At 41.4% G+C, this 22355-nt stretch overlaps 1 protein-coding gene across 1 annotated transcript in view; it reads right to left on the bottom strand.

The window, feature by feature from the left end:
* Window positions 1-22355, bottom strand: part of TRPM6 (transient receptor potential cation channel subfamily M member 6) — a gene marked incomplete at its 3' end in the record, with an annotated part of 100241 nt that overhangs the window by 7488 nt on the left and 70398 nt on the right. The window contains 10 exon segments of the mRNA XM_084224722.1: window positions 140-543; window positions 545-563; window positions 2951-3016; window positions 12540-12590; window positions 14302-14327; window positions 15890-15948; window positions 18261-18358; window positions 19257-19383; window positions 20290-20402; window positions 21103-22238. Coding sequence (XP_084080848.1) covers window positions 140-543; window positions 545-563; window positions 2951-3016; window positions 12540-12590; window positions 14302-14327; window positions 15890-15948; window positions 18261-18358; window positions 19257-19383; window positions 20290-20402; window positions 21103-22238 — 2099 coding nt within the window.

Below are 22355 nucleotides of genomic sequence, written 5' to 3'. Positions count from 1 at the left end.
ACCCTTTGCTGTTGAATCTCCTGAAAAAAGATAATGTTAAAAACACCACTTCATTTTCATGAAGAAGGGTGTCATGAATTTTTTTTTTTTAAACTGAACAATCTCACACACACATATACCCTGCTTATCTATTTTTTACAAATGGGAGATACAACTTCCTCAAAACCTTTTTTCATTCCAAAAGACAACACCAAAACAGATGTAAACCTTGTTGAAGACATCAACAAGTCCAACATCAGACTAGGTCTGATGTGTTGCTCCTTCAGGTCTGAACTCACCCTCAGACAGAGATGCAATACTGTGCCATGGTGAAAGATCTTTTGCCAAGCTTGGACCACCTCTGGCAGGAAAGACTTCACAATAAACACTTGTCCCAGCTTTAATGCGTCACTCTCAGACCAAGTGCAAATGACCTTCATGGCCCTCCGCAGACCCCCGTCCATCTCCTCCTGTGACAGGACTTGGATCATTGCAGTTGTGCCACTCTGGGACCAGGAAGACATGCTTTTATCAAGATTCAAAGGTGAACTCTCTTCTAGCTTAGACTGTCACTTCCTCTCCAGCTTAAATTAAAAGAAGTTTTGTTAGCAAAAGTCACTGGCAGAAACAGGAGAGAACAGCATTTTCATTCGGTGTGTTTAAGTAACATACCTCTTTACACACCTGTCTAAGCCACACTTCTTTAAAAATGAATTTTATCATAACTGTTCATCTGTCTGAAAACTTCCTCAGCCTAAACTTACACTATTTATTCTTCTACACATTCATTCTTTGACTATCATAATAGGCAGTCCAAACAGCTTGTCTTAAGACTCTAAACAAGGATAAATTCAAGACCTCCTGGATTCTTCCACACAAACACAAACAGTACTTACTGATACTCTAGTCCATAGCAGTCATTTAAAAGAACATATTTTTAAAGGTCACCATTTTTATCTTCAGTGTGTGAACTCTAAATATCTTGTGTGTAATCCCTCTCTTTATGCACTTATGTGGAAGGAGAATTTTTAGTAAGACTTTTAAGATAATCATAATCTGTGAAACACTCCCTGAATTTTTCTTTTAACTTCATGTTTAATAAAGAAAACCCCAAAAAGCAACACCCAAACAAACCTGCAGGGGCAGAACATCTGAATTCAAATCTTAGTCTGAAAACAATTTAAATAGTTTAAAATAATAGTTAAAAATAAATCTAGGGGGGAAATCATAACAAGGCAAACAGTTTTTAATAGTTTTTGAGTATTAAAAAGGGATTTAGTTTTCTAGTTAATACAATATTGGCTGTAGTTGAGTGCCACCTTTTGCTGCAGAGAGCTGAGTGTGTTTCAAAAATTGTGACTTGGCCATGATGTGATGAGCCAGGGAAATTAGATTGAAAAATACATTTCCAGGAGAACATGCTAAAGCAAATTATCAGGAAGTTTAAACTTTTGGTATTTTAAATTAATATTTTGATTTTTTTCCTAGAAAGTCCAGTGTTATGTGCAATGATGAAATGTTTGAGGTGTTCTGCTCCTGCTAGTAACATTTTTTCTATAAGCAGAACCTAGTGACCTTTAATTCAGTTGCACTCTCTTTCCCCCTGGAGAGTTGTAGTAGCATTCCTCTCTTGCAGCAGAATCAACAAAAGTTTTCTGTTGCCATTTGTAAACTAACAGCAAAGTGGACTGATTTTTAAAAAATCTGGCTTTCCTTCCTACAATTCACATTATTTGTAAAATTAGTTAATAAGAAACAGGTTTTCGCTGGCAAGTGTGATGAGGTAACTAAACTGCCAAAATGGCAAGGACTGTCCTAAGCAATTACAAATTGGATTCAGACTAGTAGATTTCCTCCCCACTCTTGAGCTTGCCTTTCACCAAATAGCACAAATGCAGATGCTGTTGAATCCAGCAATTTAGGCACATTTTAATTTAAATTAAAGCAACTGGAAAAGTCAGTACTTTACATAAAAGACAGACACTTGAATAAAGACAGTAAAACTAAAAAAAAACCTTAATCTTACATTAAGTCTTTATTTTATTATCTTTTGACAGTTTAATACCTAGAAAGCTCCCCTAGGAGCTTCAAAGATTAGAATTCTCAATATCGCCATGGCTATATTAATTATCTACAGCAATCAGGTCTCAAGAAATCCTATGATGCTGCAAGTATCAGCAATTAGTTGCTGTGAGACAAAATATTCTACCCATTGAGAAGGCAGCATCTAGATATCAGGAGTCTAGAGGCAGACCTTCTGCTGCTGTAAGCCAATACTGCACACTATTTTCAGAACTCTTCCCAAAAATTTATGGATCATGCTCTACCATTCTTCAACTAAAGACAGTAAAAGTTTTCTGTGCCAGAAACAAGGATAATGCTGGATAAATCACTACCTGGTTTTCTTCTTGATGGCATATACTCTACATAGATTTACATATGTACCTGTGTTTGTGTCAGTGTGTGTGAGAGAGAAACAGAAAGAATGAAGTTATCAATGTTGAGGGGAAACTTCTTCCTGTCTTCAGCTATCCTAACGATGGATCCATAAAAGATGGAGTTAGACTCATCTCAGAGGTTGACAGCAGACACATGAATACTAACAGATACAAGCTACAGGGAGGGAAACCCCAACAAATACAGACAGAAGCCCTGGATTCATGATTAGGCCAATCAAACAATGGAAGAGGTTGCCAATGAAAATGAGGAGGAGTCTCCATTTATACACATAATCAAAATGCAATTCGACAGTGCCTCAGCAATCTGATCTGAACTGACAATGGAAGGAGTCGGAAAAGGTGACCTCCAAAAGCTCCTAAACTACTGCACAACTACAATTCTATCTTGTTTTGTCTCTTAAGAAAATAAGAACTGTTGAAATAAATCCAAGACAATTTCTCAAACATGGTTTTTAAAAGATAATGCACCAACTCTTTATAAAGCAAAACATAAGCAAGAAATTGGTACTCACCAAAGAGTTGGACTGGTGTAAATGGTATGGTCTGAGCAAGTCTCATTAAGTTATTTCTTTCAACAGCTGCAAAGAACAAAGATTTCACTGCTAGATTGAATAAACAAGCTGGCTAAGTTTCAAAAATGCTTGGCTGCACTTTACTGTAGTGTACAAAGCCAAGGAGGAGGCAGCAGTTTGATACAGCATCACATCTGATCACCATTTGTTTTACTCCACTTTGCACACTGTTGTGTTTCAGGAATGACATTCCCCAATTTGGTGTTCCCACTGAAACATGTCAAACCATGCACCGTTCTCCCACTCCTCCTCCTCTCCCCGACCTTCCCTCTGCTGGGGCTGGAGAGGAGAACTGGAGGCACAAGAGGTAAAGAACATGGGTTGGGATAAGAACAGTTGGCTGGAAACAGCAGCGAGATAAGGAAATGAACAGCAACAGCAAACTGATGACAAAAAATGAACGATTCACAGGGAAAACCCCTGACAATAGACAGGGCAGCACTACCTTGATCCAGAAGGGACCCCTGCTCCCCAGAAGAGATTCCCTTTCCCCCAAGCCTTGGCAATGACCTGACATGGCCGAGAACAACCTCTGGGCCATAGCCAGGCCCCTGGTTGGCTTCTGACAGCAATTAACCTGTCCTAGTCAGAAACAGGACAGAAAGATACCAGAAACTCAGCTAGCAGTAAAGCTCTGCATCTGGAATAATAACCCAGATTCCAAATGCAGTCATTACTCTCACACAGGCTTCAACAGGCTTCAGTCTCTTCTACAGGATTAACTTCAGCGTAATTTATAGTGATAGCTGACAGTCCAGGTCTCCTTTAGACATTTCAGAAGTTAATAAACCCCAGGAAATGGAGATAAATTCTTCACTTTTCCTCTCTTAAGAAACCAAACATCCTTCAACAACCCAAATGCATCTGCCTCAGGCCTCAGCTGTACTACTTGTCCATTTAGGGGCAGGTTAGATGTAAACATCTGCAAGACTCTGGACATGTGCATTCTAAAAGAGAGAGTCTTCCGTGGAGATGAGTGAGAACTGACAGGTGAAAAAAAAAATTAAAAAAACAACCAACTGACAAACCAGCCAAAGCCAATCCCAAAACAACTGGAAGGAAATGCAGGAGGTGAGCCACTTTAGTGAGGTACTTCTTGATACCCAGAAGCATGAAATTAGGTCTGCACTCAATTTTTCAACCCAGGCAAATTGCGCTTGGTTGATTCAATGCTCTGCCAAAGCAAACCAGAGAAGGAACAACACTCTTGGGGAACAAATAATGAAACTCTTTTAGTAGTTGGAGAATTAAAGAGTTGTGGTAGACTGGCACTGTAGAAAAAACTTCAGTTCTATTCTCCTATGCATGATGATGGTCAGCTAAAAGTCAGAAAGCACTCAGGATAACCAAAAGTGCCCAATTTTTTGTCAAGATAATTCAACACAGATTAGCTTATCTGTATCACCTACACCTTTTCCCTGGTTGAGACAAATAATAGGATTCCACAGAACTCCAGGCACTTGCCAAAAAGAAGTGAGATACACCCTTCTTCTCTACCATGTCCTTCATGACCAAGTCATACACCTCCCAACTATATACATAGATATAGAGATGTATATGTACATAAGCACTGGAATGTCCAAAGCAACGGCCAAGATATCTATAGAATTCATTGAGCCCATGGCTGTGGATTCTCTATCCTAGATGCCTTCTATGGCAGGAGGGCTGGTGTGCTGTCCGGTGGTTGCAAGCTGCACCACGAGCTCATCACCAGTGTATCTAGAGCTGTCCATACTCACTGTCCATGGTAGTTGTGGCACACAGTGCCAGTGTCATTCAGCAACCAAAAATACACACACAGTTTGACATTACAGACTGCTCTCACTCAAAAATCAAATTCCCTTCAGGTACACATTGTGTTTCACCATCCATCGGCATTACCCACCAAGTGCACCCAGCTACTGAGCAAAAACAATCCCATGGGTGGGTTTGCCTTTGCTTGAGACAGGACTAATCAAACTGACTTCCCAAACTTATTCCTTATATGCACCACAAGGGCTCTATCCCCTTCTACCGTACATGAAGCTTTTGACTGAGCTCAGTTGGTGGAGCCTCTAGTGTTAACTAACCAGGTGGCTTTCGCTAAATGTAGATCCCAGTATTTGAAATTCCCACCAATGTGGTTTTTAGCAATCCATTTTACTGTTCAACCTTCCTAGAGGCTGGTGCATGAGAGAACATGATACCCACTTCGATACTGTACTCTTTGACCTGGGGTTCTATGAAGCTATTTTTGAAATGGGTCCTGTTGTCTGACTGACCTCTTTGTGGGGTGCCAAGACAGTGTTCTGGGCAGAGGGGTGAGGCACAGGCTGCATCTCCACCATCCAGTGCTTTTCTCATTGTATGTACATAAGAGTTTGCCTTGGCACATGTGCAATACAATCAATCAGCCAGGCCTCTCCATATCTATATTTTAACCATCATCCCCCATACCACAAAGGCTTTATCCTCTTTTCATTTCAGCACATTTCACAATTATAAATAATGTCCATAGTTAATGTCCATAGTTAATAGTATCCGTGGTTAAGTCTACCCCTCACTCATGAGCTCATCTTTATGCTACATCTCTTCTCTGATTACCTGGTGTGTCATGGGCCCAATGAGCCAGAAATAATTCACTCTTATGCTGCCAGTCCAGGTCCACCCAAGACACTTTAATCTTGGCAGCCCAATCCACCTGTCCATGGTTGTGATGCTCTTCAGTAGTCTGATTCCTCGCTATGTGTGCATCTACATGATGTGCTTTAAAGCCAGCTTCTCTGCATAGGCACTGGTGTCTTTCCAGAGTTCAGCAGCCCACACAGGTTTACCTCTGCACTGCCTATTTACCTTTTTCCACTGCTCAAGCCACCACTACAGTGCGTTTACTGTCACCCACAAGTCAGGGCAGTGCTACTGCCCATTTCTCTCATTCAGCAATATCTAAAGCCAGCTGGATGGCTTTCAGCTCTGCAACCTGATTTGATGCACCTTGTCCCTCCATAGCTTCTGTGACTCACCATGTAGAACTTCATACAACAGCTTCCCATTTTTGATGGGAGCACCCTCCAGTACAGGAAGAAGCATCAGTAAAAGACCATATAACTTTTCATTTTCTGGTGACTGATGAAAGGCTGGGACCTCCTCAGCACAAGTCACCTTTCCCTCCTCTGCTTCCAAAGATATTCCAAAATTTTCATCTTTGAGCCAGTTTGTGATGACTTCCAAGATTCCTGGGTGCTTGTGATTTCTTATTGAAGCTTGTTGTGTGATCTGAGTGATGCACTTACTCCATGTGTCGTCAGTGCCATGACGTGTGGCAGGGACTTTCCCTTTGCACATCCAGCCCGGCACTGGCAGTCAGGGCGCCAGGAGGAGCTGTGCTTTGGTGCCCATCACTTCTGAAGCAGCTCAAACCCCTTCATAAGATGCCAAGGTCTTTTTCTGTTGGAGTGTGGCAGGCCTTGAGTCCTTTGTATTCTTGACTCCAGAACCACGAGGATCATTCTCAAGCTCCAAGGGTAGCTTTTGTCAGAGACTCCAGGAAGGACCATTCTCCCCATCTGCAGTGTAGAACAGTTTTCACATCTTGTCCAGTCCTAACTGGCCCAGGGGCTGCCGCTACAAATTAATCTCCTGTTTAATTTGCTCAAAAGCTTGTTGTTGTTCAGGATCCCATTTAAAATCATTCTTCTTCTGAGTCATAAAATAGAGAGAACTCACAATCTGACTCTAATCTGGACTACGCGTTCACCAAAAATTCACAGTATGTAGGACAGCCTGTGTGTCCTTGCTGCTGCCTGGTGGGGACATGGTTGCTATTTTGCTGACTATGTCCATTGGAATAGAATGTCCATCCTGCCATTTTACTTCTGAAAACTGAATTTCTGGTGCAGGTTTCTAAACCTTACTTTGACTTATGGCAAGACTGGCCTTCAGGATGATTTGAATTATCTTCTCTGCTTTCTCAAAAGCTTCCTCTGCTGTGTTGTCCCACAAGTTGATATCATTAATGTATTGCAAATGTTCTGTAGTCTCTCCCTTTTCCAGAGCAGTGTGGATCAATCCAGTGCAAATACTGTGGCTGTATTTCCACCTCTTGGACAGCTGGTTCCAGCTGTACTCCAAGTGAAAGCAAACTGTGGCCTGCCCTTTGCTGCTAAAGGAATAGAGGAAAACACATTGCAATATTGATGAACCACTCTGCTGTCCTGGACTCCAGCTCAAACTGAAGTTCCAGCATGTCTGGCACAGCAGTGCTCAGTGGTGGTGTGACTTCCTTCAGGCCACAATAGCCCCCTGCCAGTCTCCACTGTCCACTGGACTTACACACTGGCCACATAGGGCTATTAAAGGGTGAGCAAGTCTTGCTGTCCACTCCCTGACTCTGCAGTTCACAAATCACCTCATGGACGGGGTCATGGAGTCCTGGCTGGTGTTATCAGGGATGTTATCAGGGGTGTTATCAAGGGTGTTATCAAGGGTGTTATCAAGGGTGTTATCACGGGTGTGATCAAGGGTGTGATCAAGGGTGTGATCAAGGATGTTATCAAGGGTGTTATCAAGGGTGCCCTGCTGTGGTAGTGATGGTGCTCTGCCCTCAGCAGTCCCACAGCAGGAGGGTCCTCTGAGAGACCAGGCAAGGTGTTCAGCTGTCCGACTTCCTCTGTCTCCACAGCAGCTCTCCCAAAATCCCAGCCATGGCCTTTTGGTGTCCTTGAAATACCCTCTGCTGAGGCAATCTGTGCCCAGGATGCACAGGGCCTCTGGGCCAGTCACACTGGGCTGTGTTTGCCATTCCTTCCCAGTCAGACTCACTTCAGCTTCCAGTACAGTCCCGGGTTGGGATCTGCCCGTCACCCCAGAAATAGAGACAGATTCTGCCCCTCAACACCTTGATGGCATCAGGGCACACTGTGCACCAGTGTCAACTAAAGCCCAATACTCTTGTGAGTCTGATGAGCCAGGCCATGAGATCCACACTGTCCAATAGATCCGACTGTCCCTTTTCCCCTGGACAAAGAAGGACCTGTCTGGAGGAAGGACCCCTCTAATTCTGGTTAGAGAATTCTTCACTTCTGGCAAATACAAGCTGAAGGTCCCTTCAAGAGGATTGAAAGTAACACCAGCCCTCCTATTCTGTCTGGGGACTTGCTCATTGGAAACCAGAGTTACATTTCGTGGTTCTTCTTCCTTTCAACTCACGTGTTTCTGCTGCTAGGGCAGAGGTGGGTTTTCCATCCCACTTCTTCATGCCCTCTCCATGGTCACACACAAAAATCCCCAGGGTGCCTCATAGTGTGTACCCTCTCTTGAGTATGGGGGTGCTCGCTCCCAATAGCAGAGACTCTGGTCCATACTGGTAAGGCATGGAAAATTTCCTCTTTACCTTGCTTGATGGGCTACTAGGCAAATTCAGAGACAATAAAAAAATGGAAGGACAGGTCCACTCCCTCAGAGGCAGGGAGGCCCTGCAGAGAGACCTTCCCACAGCCAAGGTGCAAGCCAGGAGGGAGGAAAAAAAGATGATCTTCATATTGCCAGAGCTAGGTAGTCACCATTCCCTCACACTTGACAGGAGTTGCCTCTGAGAGTTTCTGCTCTATCCTCAATCCCTTTGTCAATGCCCACATCCAGGGACAGGGATCCCAGCTGATCCGTTGCACCACCATATAGTTTTATATCATGGGCTGCGATATTCCAACATCAGAGCTGCCAGGTCAGCAGGGACTCTCCTGACTGGTGGCTGAAAACTTTTCACATACCTTGCAGGTCACCTAGGGGGGGATTTTCTCTGGTCCTGCTTCCCATTCTGCGGGCCCTGCTTCCTCTTCAGTAGGCAAACTTGTTTGGGCTTGAATTTCTTCTTCTGTATAAGAGCGGCTGGTCCCAGCATGGGTTGTGTCTGTGGTTCAGCTGCAGTTTGAGTGGCCACAATGCCTGTTGTTCTGCTTTCCTCTTCTTCCCCCTGAGGGTGCAGTCTGGTATTGAGAGCAGTGTCTGATAAAGAGTAACCAGGGCCCTGCACATTGCAGAACTTTGCGTTTCTCTGGAGCTGCCACAGCATTTTTCTTTCAAATATTCTGCCACTTTTACAGGGTCCTGTAGTTGTTCAGGGGTGAACTTCCAAGCCATTGGAGCAGAATGATCCTTCAAAACCTGGCCCATTTTCTCCCACATTACAGGCCAATCATGACTAGCCACCCTCGGGGTAGATCTCTGAAAAGACCCTCCTAAGAATCCCTTCTTCTAATCAGGGTGTAAGACTGCACTGGAGAGACCTGGCAGACTTGGCAACAAAAGCATGATTTTCTTGATATCCAAAGGGAATTTAGAATCCTCCAAAGCTGTTGTAACAGGCCTCGAGAAGGAAAAAGGAGTGAAAAGCTGGGGAAATAATCCTTCCCTGTTCTGCTCACAGGCTGGGTACAATTATTACAGGAACACAGAATCATAGAATATGCTGAGGGGCCCATCAGGAAGCAGACCCATAAGGATCATCAAGTCCAGCTCCTGGCCCTGTGCCTGAGAGTCACACTGAGTGTGCCTAAGAGTGGTGCCCAAGTGCTTTGTGGGTTCTGTCAGGCTTGGTGCTTTGTCTGCTTCCCTGGGGAGTCTGTTCCAGTGCCCAAACACTCCCCAGGTGAAAAACCTTTTCCTGAGGTCCAGCCCAAACCTGACTGACCAACCTCTGACTCAGCCCCATGCCAGTTCATGGAGTCCTGTCGCTGGTCACAAGAGTGAAGAGATCAGTCCCTGCCCCTCAGCCTCCCCTGCTGTTCTCCAGGCTGAACAGACTGCTGCTGACCCCAGCAGTCCTGACAGCCCTGGAGGTCCTGCTCCAGACCTCATGGCCCTCTTTTGGGTGTTCTGTAATAGCTCAATGCCTGTTTTATGTTGTGGTGCCCAAACTGCACACAGTACTCAAGGTGAGACCACACACCATGCAGAGCAGGGCAGGGCAGTCATGTCCCTTGACCAGCTGGAAATGCTGTGCCTGGAAATGCTGTGTCCAGCCCAGGACATGGGTAATGGTCTCCTAAAGGCAGTGCCTGAGGCAGGGGTAGAAGACCAGCACTGAATCCACATCACAAATGGCTGTTGCTTATCAGCTATCATTTCACAAGCTGGTATCACACAGTTCAGCACAGTTCAACAAAGCAATCCTTATCCCCCTCCCTGCACCTCAGTGGGCACTTAGTGCCTACACTGATACAGGGTTAGGTTACAGCATTGTGACACACCTAATACAACAAGTACTTGTTTCCCACCCACTCTTACCAGATCTGTTGTTACCTCAGCTCTTCACCTTTCCAATGAGACACCAAATAAGGTCCTTGTGCTTTAGGAATGGTGCTCCCCACATAAGGAAACATTCCAGACCAAACACTGCTCGCTCATTTCCCTCCCTCTCCTCCCAGCTGTGGAATGGAGAGGATTGGAGACACAGCAGTTAAAGATCATGGGTTTGTATAAGGTCAATTTACTGGAACCGACCAATGGAAACAGCAATTAAATAGGAAAATGAAAGTAACAGCAGCAGTATTAGGGACAGAGGGTACAAGAGAGGCAAACAATTCACACATGAATACTCACTACATGGAAACTGGCAACAAGCAAACTTCCACTACCCCAACATGAAGAAACCCCCTTCTCCACCACCAGAAAATTATGTTAATTGGTACAGAATAACCTCCAGGACCTAGCCATGTCCCCATCTGGCTGGATACCAACCCATCATATCTCACCCTGTTCGTGAATTCCCTCCTTCCAAAGAAGAAGGGTCTCTGGGAAAACCCCTTGCACCCTGACCAGAAGGACTTCTGCTGTCTCCTCATCCTCCTCCTTTCACAAAACCCTGCTTCTGCATCCTGCTCCTGCCAACTCCAGCACTGAACACACACTCTCACTGTGCTGATGAGATGCCTTGATCATTGTCTGTCTGGTCAGGGCTAGAAGCACCTGGAGATTTAGCCAAGGTATGGCAGGAAAATCCAGACTTCCCTGCACAGAGTACTGTTTCTTCATTCAGGCTTCTTGCCAAAAACCACCAGTAACATTATTATATCTCCCTGACTTGCAGCATATATCTCAGGCAAACAACTTCAAAACTTCAGAGAGCCAACTAAATGTTTATGGATTTTTCTTCACAATGAGTGGGTTATCAGGAAGGGGAAGAGAGATGTAAAACAAGGCACTCCTAGAACTAGGAGGCAACTTGGACGCTACTGCTCTGACTGTCTAATTTCCCTATTCAATGGATGAAGGCACAAGCATCATCCAAAGCAGAGAGTGAACCAAACCAGAGTCAACCACAGCAGAGCTAGCTGTGTTTCTTGGCAGAGTAACAAAAAAGCCATGGTAACCAACTCTGGAGCTTATGGAACTTATGAAGTTTGGACAGCAGCTATCCTTCTTTTAAGATTACACCTTTAAGCAAGATGTGATTGGAGATTATTGAGTCCAGAAGGGCAGAGGAAAGGCCCCCTCTGACACATCCACCCTGTGAACTGGGGTCCTCATCTGAGCACTTCATACTCCAGTTCAAGGTTGTTTACACGTACCAAATTCAACAGGAGTTGGTTACTGTGTCTGAGCAGTGCTGGACCATACACTGAAAAACAAGATCTGCCTTTGGTGCTGCACTAAGAGCACACTGATCATGAAACCAGTGCATAGCAGGAAGAAGGATGTGAACAGAGGAGCTGCTAAAATCTGTGCCCTCTGTCAGACCTTGCCAGCAGTCTCTCTAGAACTCTGAGAAGCCGTGTGACATGGGCTTGCAGCATCTGCCAAACCTGGGACAAAGATCTAGTTCTTTTGGCTATGCAGAGAGGCAGGATTATATTTGCTTTCTCAAATTGATAGCAAGAATGACACAAAAGCAGTATATGGTATAGAATTCTAGTGCAGGATTTTTGGGCCTAGTTGGCTAAATTCTGTCCTAATCTTCCTGAGGAAAGAAAACCTACTCTGAGAACCTCTGAAGACATTTGTCAGCTCATAAGGGAAACCACTTCCTTCTGTACTAAAAAGCCCAACATCATCTTGAATAGCCTGACAAACAAGAAACCAATACCTGCAACAATGCCACCATGCCAGAGAAACAACGTCTGTACAGTTGATTGCAAGCCAGAAGGTCTTATTCCCAATGAAAACTCTGTAGATTTTGATTTTAAGAAGGCTGCTAACAGTTTTGGCTTATTCCAGCCCTGCCTGTACGGGAGGCCAAGTCCTGTGGGCAATGGTGACATCTACTGGCAATTTCTGCTCCCTTCTCCTCCTGGAAAAACTGACATCCCTCTATCCTTGTGGGAAAATCTGTGCAGACTCAGCTCGGCGAAAGGCAGGACTGCAGGAAATTAACATTCAAAGGATTTGTTCCCTGCCAGATTTTTGGAAGTTCATAGATATACAAACACAGGTTAAGTAGTACAGGACCAATTAACTGAAGAAAAGAACTAATTTAAGGAATTAAAATGAACATTAAAATGTTCATTTTAATTCCTTAAATTCTTCAGCTGTCATTTTTGTGCCTCCTGCTTACCTGAGTAGTGAAGATGCAAATCTTGAGATGTTTTCAAGCAGGAGAAGATATCTGAAATAATGTTTAAAGGATTGCTGTATTAATTATTATAGCAGACACAAATGCATGATTTTTTAATTCCTTCCATCGCAGAGTTTATCACAAAACAGATGAATCAGAATTGCTGGTTCAGTATTCTAGAGAGGAAAATTACTTATGGGCTTTAACTACATTATCATGTACTGTACGCTGGCAAATTTCAGTTGTCAGTGTAATATAGGCAGGCAACTTATTTATTCAAGGCAATTGTGGGGAAAATTATATATTAACCTCAAGGACATGTTAAGTCAGCTGGACCCCATGGATATCAAAAGTACTTTACTGTCCACTGTGTTTCATGGCCTCCCAAAGACTTTTCCAGCTCTATCCTCCATTAAGCATTCCATTAACTGTACTATTGCACCAAAATTATAACAATACTGTCCCATTAACCCACGGCATCCAAAGTGCTGTTAAAATATAAGCAGACAAACATTTTTGGTGGTTACATATGCTCAGACAGATCAAATTTGGTCCAAAAATGTTTGCTTTATAAAAAAGCCTTTTGAATACAACCAAGAAAAACTAACACATTTTCATTAATTAGATGAAATAATTTTGCTGTCCTGGAAAACCTTCAAAATGCCAGATTTCAGTATCTATATATACTGTACTACTATTAATTTTCAAAAAATTACATAATCAAAACAACATTCACCAAAATTTTTTGAACTTCATACTTTTCTTCTTGGTATATTCTATTTGCTTTTAGTCCCTTATCTAGTGAAAGAGATCTTACATGAAAACATCTATGGATATTGGGGGAAGGGTCAGCATTTTTCACTCCCCTTAGTGACTCAAAGTCCCTTGTGATTTTTTCTTGCTGGACCCTTCTAATTTGCAGCATTTTGCATCTTGCGAAAAAACAAAACATGAAAAGGGGCCTTTTGAGAATGGGAAAACTGGATTTTAATCAAAACAATGTTGTGCTCTAGAGAGCAGCCCTACAACTCGGTGTGCTTGCAGCAGAATGCTTCAGCACTGCAGCATTTTGTGCACAGATGGACCCGCAAAGAGCATCGCTTCAAGTGGAGATAAGACTAGGAGCGATTCATTCCTGCACCACAGCTAATCTCAAAAAGAGATAGGTGCCCAGCTGCTCAGCCTCTTACAGCTAAGTGTCATGCCAGGAAAACTGGGAGATGGACTAAAACACAACAAATACCACACTAACACTCTGCTTTTGAGGAACAAACTGATTCCTCACTAAAACCTTGAATTTCTTCATTGGACATTTCATAAAAATTCAGTCCTTCACAGATTTCAGAATTCCAGGTAGACGACCCAAACAGAGGTATTACAAACAATTGCAATTTGAAAAATCAAGCCTACATTAAAAATCTTATAACTTCAGACATACACCCAGGAGATCACTTGGACTGTCAGGGATCAAAGCAGCAGTATCTTAAAAGAGTTCTTCCTGCTGAACGATATTACTGGTCAGACTAGAGTGAAAATAAATCCTTTTCTTTTAAGATTATGCAGTTGTTATGAGAAAAACATGTTTCTCATAAAAAATCATTTACTTTAAAGTAAAAAATAGTTATTAACACATGAAACAATATCTGCACTATAATCCTCGACTACAGTAAATGAACTTCCTTTTGGATTTTGTACTTCAAAATTGTCTGCATGAGAATTGCAGAGGGGAATTAAAATGAGTGACAAGCAATGAAAAACTTACTGTCAGTTTCCTCTGGAGCTCTCAATCTGTTTAAAAGCAAATATTTGATATTTTAATCCAACATTTATGTCATTAAGCTAAAACTAGTACACATGGATCATATGTGACTCAGCAATCTTAAGGCAAAATAACCCTCAGTGCAATTTTGTTTAACAAAGCCACAAGCAAACAATCTTCTGGCACTGAAGAACAGACACATTTTTCTACATGTTTCATTCTCTGCTTTACATTGAACTGCTCTTGAGTCTGCTATTCACATCTTTTACACTGCAATAACAGTATCAGTTACAGAGCTTTCAATCACATAACACAACTGTTCATTTTTTAGTCAATGCTGAGATGTATTAAACAGCTACTTTTGTCATTACCATTCCTTGTACAAGAACATACTTTTAAAATTGGTGATTCTTTGGATTAGCAAGACTGATTGCAAAAAGACTGCTACATTAAAGCAATCTTTGTTACAGAACACAGAAGATATGATTCACCTCATAAACCAGAGATAACCCACTCAAGACAACAGACTAAGCAACAGATTCAGGCCACTCAACAGCCCTGGTAAGTGTGCAGTTTGTCTACTCTCTATAAATGGTGGGGTGCAAAAAAAAGAAAAAAGAAAAAAGACCCTAAAAACCCCAAACCCACAACAGCAGCAGAACACCCAGCCCTGCTCCCCCAGCCCCACACACACAGAGTATGCATAAAACACCCAGTAACCTTTTCCCTTCCCTCCCCATGGTGAGATCACATAGGATGTGACAGCTTTCTAGCATCTTCTACTTATTACCTGCACAGTGCTGAAAAGAAAAAGAAAAAAAAAAAAGAAAAAGAAAAAACAGAACAGAAATCTAGAAGAAATTGATGAAAATAGGAAGAAAAAGGAAAGGAACATAAAGACAGCACTGCATACAGCAAAAATACTAGTAATATTATGATAATGATTAATCAATCTGGGATAAAAATTAAAAACCTCACAAGAAAATGGAAACCACCTGTGAAACCAGTATAGTTTCACTAAGTGTAATCAAAGCTTAATAACTTCTGAAAATGGATGAAGAAAGCAGAGCTAAATATTTAGTAAATGTACGAAAGAGATGAATCAGCCAACGAGAGAAGTTTTCAGGAGATGCTAGCATTGCAATTATTAAGAAATAAAATATAGAATGGCACAGCAAAAGCAAATAAAACTTCATGCTGACTAGATTGGACAATTGGCTAATTAAAGATGCTATGGTCATAGTACCATGGAATCACCAGAGAATCATAGAATCATTAAAGCTGGAAAATACCTTGTAAATCACCAGGTCCAGCTGTCATCTTAGTGACTGAATTAGAAAATTCAATTATTGTTAGAATTAGAAAGGTTGTCTATTTCACCTAAAATCATACACTTTGTTTAAATGGATCTCTTTGATCTCCATTAGTAAGACTTCCTTTAAATAAATACACTGAATGGCCTTAGCTCTCCATGTCTCAGGAATTTGTCATCCTAAGTATATTGCAGAACTGAAATGGAAACCTGCAGACACTACAGACATCTCTTGCTGAAAACCTGTGATGAGTATCTTAACATACTAATAATACATACGAGGAGTTCCTGTTCAGATTACTTTTCTTGATATTTCCAAATACGCTACTACTGAAATCCTAAAAAAGAAAGATACTTTTACCAGTAAAATATGCACATCTTTATCATATACACATTGCACAGCTCAAGACAGTACAATCCTGAGAACAGTTGTTGATAAGATTTTTGTTAACATGAATATTGACCCTCACAGACAGGTGAATCATGGCACTGCCATGCCTACACTAAAATGGAAATAGTTTGCTCACATTGCCATTTCCATGTTGTCTCCAGACATTTGAATTTAATACTCAGGTCACCACCTGTATCTCCATACACTCACAAAGCTGATTAAAGGTCCTCTATAAGCATAGTCTTAGAGAACTTTCTTTATGTTGGAAAATTGCAGTGTAGGTATAACCTTTGCTGTTGTTGAAAATAAGCCCAGGAACAGAAGAACACTGAGCAGCTTTCTAGGGATATTTAGATCACATATTTCCCAGGTCATATATTTAAGGAAATACTCAAATAATCTTTTAAACTTCAAGCCATATTAGGAAAAAATGGGCCAGCCAGGTCCTCCTAAAGTGGTAGTAAGAAATGGAATTTTTCTTCTCAATAGCATTCAGACCAATTTCAATCCTCAAAACACACACACACACAATTTTAAGGACAGCTAAGTTTAAAGATTAATCTACCAAAAGTAATCTTTTAATTTAAACTAACGTAAATAAATTTTTTTTCAATTACTCTCATATTTTGAACATGTTCATTGTTTTGAAGATGAGAAAGTCTTTAACAAAATCTTCCTACACACACCCTTACTTTGCTATCTGCTTCCTATCAAGAGGGATTTCTGAGCCCCTGGTATGCCATGAGTGAGGAGCTTCATTTTCAGAAAGATATATGTATTTAAAATACATCATTCTCCTAGTGGAACAGTTGGATGCAGCAATTTTGTTACATCTCAGTGATAAATATAAGCTTTCATAGTCCAGAGAGAGGCACAAAAATTCAGTGGATACTGGAGGCTGTACCTTGGAAGAATAAATAATTTGAAGTTGGTGTTTCAGAAACAACTGGTTTCAACATAACTTTAATACTGCTATTAATCAGCAGAATGGTTTTTTTTACAATTTAAAAAATATCACACTTGAGTCTTATCCGAATATATCTTAATATAAGCTATGAAACACCAGATTATTTGGTTACCTCACACAGTTTTCCTGACTTTATTTTGCCTGGCTGATCCTGTGATTCACAATTAAAAGATGTCTTGATTTTGAGTCCATGTTTTAGTTTTATAGAATACAAAATCCATAAATTTATTTCTATTTCTCTCTCTCATCACTTTTCATACAAAACCCCACTACTTTTTTAAATTAAAACATTAAAGCTCTCATCCCTGGTATATGGGATTCAAGTTCTACGACACAGAACAGCATAACTGAAATTATTTGTTTCATTTTTATTTCTAAAAAAAAGAAAAATGATAACATTTTTAGTGAAAAATAAGCTAGTCTTTGAAAGATCTCCATTTTAATAACCAAAAGTCCTATAAGTGAAACCAACAAGGAAGGGTGCTTTGGTGCTCAAAAAGAAAGAGGAAAGGATTCACTCACATTTCCATTTCTTAATTATTCTTTGGTAATTTCCTTTCCTTTCTCTGAGATATGCCTATAAAATTTAATGAATGGCACATTTTCTTCTATTAGCTATTCCATTTCTTCTATTAACTACATAATTTTAAAACAATCGAGATTCCTGCTCAGGTTTTCAGGAAATATAAATTGGTCTAGCTCCATCAAATTCAAGGAGCCTATATTAGTTTTTCACATAGGAAGAGAATCTTTAGATTACAGAGGTGCAAATTAAGTCTGGTAAATAATAAAATGCAATGTTTGTAAGACAATGGTTAAAAAAACCCATGCTTTGCAATTATTATCAATTTTTATCTACCCTTTTGCAAGAAATGGTTATGTGAAAAAGTGAGTGCTATGTAGCTAACTCTCCAAAATTTTCTTCTAATCCATTCTGCCCACAAGTTCAAGACCAAGTTGTGTGCTCACTCATTGCCTGATGAAACATCAACATGTGTTATTTGTGACTAAGCCCATATTCAGAGCCACTTTAATGGAGAGTCAATAATTTCATGTTCTATTTCAATAATCTTAGTAGAGCTGTTAAATTAGCTCTGTTAGATTAGCAGCTGTTGAATTATTCATTTACTTCCACACATACAGTGTTGCAGAAGACAACTAAGTTTCTCATCTCTCAAAGAGGTATGCTACAACAAAGAAATACTATTGGCAAGTCCAGGGATGACTGTAGAAGTACTCTGGGCTCATGCCAGCCAAAATTATGGACTAGGATGTGTAATCCTAGGTCTTACCTCTCGAGAATGCCTCAGGTAATCACAGAATGGTATAGTATGCCTACCAAAGTCTGGATTTTTAATTTTCTGGTGCTTGTAATGGAGACGTTCCAAACCTAGTCAAAAGAGAAGCTGTCAGCTATTTCTAGAGGGAAAATGAACAACTCTATTGCTATACACTAAGTAGCTACACAGTGTTATAAAATAAACACCTATACACCATATTGTCCAAGTAAATGTATAATGGGTTAAAAAAAAGTGATAGAATTTCATAGGGCTAAACAGACTATTTCTACTTTTTTCAGCAGGCTTTGGAGTACAGCCCTCCTCTGCAGGCTGAGTACTGAGTGGTACTGAGCCACAGCACTGGAGAAGTGGTACTTTTCCCAGCAGTTTGCAGGATGAAACCAGTGAGCCACATCACAGCAAAGCTGAAAGATGAGATGAATGATGCATGGAATTTCTGAGAATGAAAGGGATGTAGAATTACAAAAGGAAGGGTCAGAATGCCATTCCTTTTCACTCCAAAGAGACAATACAGAATTAATTTCTTCCCTTTGGAGGATGAGTTTCTGAGCAATGAGAAATGAATAATGCAGGCAGAGGATCTGCCAACAAATACAGCATCACGGCACTGCCTGTGAGGGTAAATGTCCTGAAAAATAATGAGTTTATTTTTTTGTAATTAACCAGGATGCCACTTTAGAAGATGTCACTTTAGAAGAGACTTCGGGAGAGGAGACAAAGACATCATTCTTCCTACTTATTCCTGAGGATTAGCACTCAACTATCTCCCATGGAAGACAGGCAGTGGTCCTGAAAAGATTCACCTGATCTTCCATCCGTCCTATGACTCCTTTGCCTCTTAATGTTGCATCAAATAACCAAGACAAACTAAGTCTAATTCTATAAAAATTATGACCTAAGGTGAAAACACTCGGATTTTCTGAATTATATTCACTGCTTCTTTTTGAAAGCTGTTCTGAAATTCATTTTGTGTAACATGTAACATACTTAGCTGACTGAAATTAGACACGGTGAGCCAATTCTTGCTGTGTTTCTCTTGCTCATCCCAGACATTGATTTCTGCAGGCTCTGAGTTCACTTGAGTGTTCTGGGGGCAATCATCCACTCTAATCACCTGCCAAGACAAGACAAAGCAATACTGAATTTACATGATGACTATCATCTCCACAGTTCCTTGTGATGTGGCATTTCAGAGCACCTCTGAAATCCCAGTGAATGAATGAATGCACTCCCAGATTTTCCCAGTTTTGTTACAAACTGCAGAAGACATGTTGCTTTCGTCTAGCGCGTACTGTAGTCTCACACTATCCGGAGGTATTTGAACTTTGAGACCTAATACCTCGAGAGATACTAGATTTCAGAGTTCAAGTCCGAGATCCTTTGCTGACCTGTGGATGTTATGTAAACAAACCAGCCTTCAGTATTCATCTCATTAAGCAGTGACAATTCTTTCCCAATAATGAAGACCCTAGAAATTTCTTTATAGGTGCTAGAAATAGACTTTTATTTATGAACACACAGACCCAGTTGCAAAAGTTGTCCCACACCTATACACAATCAATATACTTTCTGCAATGTGCTAAATGTTTGGTGGATTCAGAGAAAAGTCTGTAGGACTCTTTCAGGCAGGAGACAACGTTATGAGGCCTATCTTGCCTGAGTACACTTGTAAACCCCTTGGATATGGTCCCTGCTTCAGTCTAGTCTAGATCACATGAAGCCTCCACAAGTAGTCCTGAAAGCTGAAATGCAGCAACTGATTTACATTTGTGAATCACCACAAAATCAGCATGGTATAGCAAAGTCCATGGATGCCAGCAAATTCAAAACAGAAATCCCACACACCCAAAAAAAAAAAAAAAATAAAATGGAACCAAAACTAAACACACACAGGAGATGATGCAGTTTGTGTGCAGCATTTTAAATGTTTGCACTTTTAATTAAACAACACTGCAGAAGTGCTCTTAAGGAATGAAAAAGACAATTTTGAGGTACACAATTCTCTTGCATCTGCCCATACCGGCACCTGAAGAGGTTTTTGATTCCTCTTTCCTCTCCCAGATTTTCTGTCTCTGTTTTGCTGTTTTGCCTTTGTTGCCTCACTGTGGTGTAGCTCACAGGATCCTAAAGATTCTGCGGGAAAGAGTCAAAAAAGACCTTTAAGCTACAGAGTTTCTGTTTACTAAGGGAAAATCTGATAGGACTGAGAACTGGCAGATGTCTAAAGCAACCTGAGAAAGAGCTGTGATATCCAAACTCAGTACTCAAGCAGTTCTGTGCAAAGAGGTGCACCATCACAAGATATAAAACAACTAATGTGATCCATCACCTCATACTATTCATAAATAAAACTGGAATCTGATGTATTTTAACACTTGGTAAGCAAATTTGATGGTGGACAGAGAGGTATTTAAACTGACTACAGAAAAGTATGCCTTTTCATTCTCCATGCACCCATCTCTGATACTGCTAATGTATCTCTACGGGATCATGTAATGTATTTTGGTTCCTGCAACTCTGTCTTGGGCAAGAGACTTCCCCAGAGTGAGCACAATTCTTCTGCCTCCTGGCTGTGTAGCCACAGACATGGAAATTCCATGAGGTGGGGCAGATCAGGGTGGCTGACACACAGGTGTGTTGCAGCTTGGACACCAGGCACACTTCAGATATTCCCAACACCCATACCCACACCAGCAAAGTGAAAGAGTAACTCTGGACTCTCAGCTACTATCCACCACTGCATCTAATATCTTCCAGGTACAAAGGAAACATTTTTTGCTGTCTTGGACTCTCCAGTAGAAGATACTGTACATATTTAATGTTTTATAATTACCGCCTACAGCCTTGCAGACTTTCCCTGATCTCTCTTTCTTGGAGGATGGTAAACTGTTGCTTCTGCAGAAACTCCAGTCCCTCCAGACAGGGCTGATCCAGAAGGAGATGCTTCGCTTCAGCCTGTTCTGAGAGATGCTGGTGCTGTGGCATGACTTGACAGAGTTGTAGGAGAAGGACTTCGAACCCCTTAACTGGACATGCCTGGTGGGATTATTCTGGCAATTGTTTTCCCTGTCATAGGACGAATGGAGGCACAGGGCTTTCTTCTTTGAATCTGAGGTGAAAACTCCTTTTTCATCACCTTCAGAGAATCCCCAGTTCACATAACCCCCTTCGGTTTCCTCCCTGTCATCACAGGGGGATGTTGCACTTTCTTCAACATCCAGCGGCAGCTGGAGATCAAGAGGATGAGCAGCTTCTGCAGCATTAATCTTTTCTGATGGCAAATGAATAACAAAGTCTCTCTGGCTCCACTGGTAACCTTCTGTCTCTTTGCCAAGGAAGCTGATAGCTGGCAAGTTTTGCGGAACCACAATGCTACTTTGCAGGTCATCTCTGAATGCTTCATCCTTGTACTTGGCAGCAGTGTTCAAAAAGGACAAATTTAAGGTGACATCCTCAGAAAAAGACCCTCCCTGATGGTTAGGGGGCACCAGCAAAAACTGCCCATACCTAGGAGTCGACTTAGTCTCAGAGGATACTCCTGAAGTGAGTGTGTCTGTTTCTATTTCTACCTTTTGAGAGCTGTCTTCTACCACCTTGTTACTCTCAGACTTCAAGAGTTTGCACTCTGATGGAGACTGAGTCCTTACCAAGCTCCGTAAGAGGGAGGGTGGCATGCTGTAATAGTGGTATCTCTTGTCATACAAGCCTTCCAGGCTGCTCAAGGTCTTGGAATAGAAAGCATTGCTCCAGCTATGGGGCAGCTTCCTACAGGTTTGATGTTTTGTGTCAGCCAGTAAGGCTTCTTCCACCTTCAAGGTGTCTACAGCTGAAAGCACTTTCAGGATGTCCACTGTCAGGGCAGACAGGTCTTGCAAATGTCCTAGCTGGCTGTCCAGGGAGAGTAAAGACTCCTTGATATAAAATACCTTCTCATGCACTTCTTTAAGTTGTTGAAACATCTCTTCCACTCTAGGGAGAAAAAGAAAACATAACCAAAATACCAAAACATAGATCTTTACATCTGTTTGAGAGAGGATGAAAGAAACCATTAAGAAATTTCAAAAAGTCAGTGTTTCAAACAGGCTT

Source organism: Fringilla coelebs (genome assembly GCF_963513975.1).
Source record: "Fringilla coelebs genome assembly, chromosome: Z".
Lineage (NCBI taxonomy): Eukaryota > Metazoa > Chordata > Aves > Passeriformes > Fringillidae > Fringilla > Fringilla coelebs.
The sequence above is the reverse complement of the archived record's forward strand: the minus strand, read 5'-3'. Positions and strand labels throughout refer to the sequence as shown.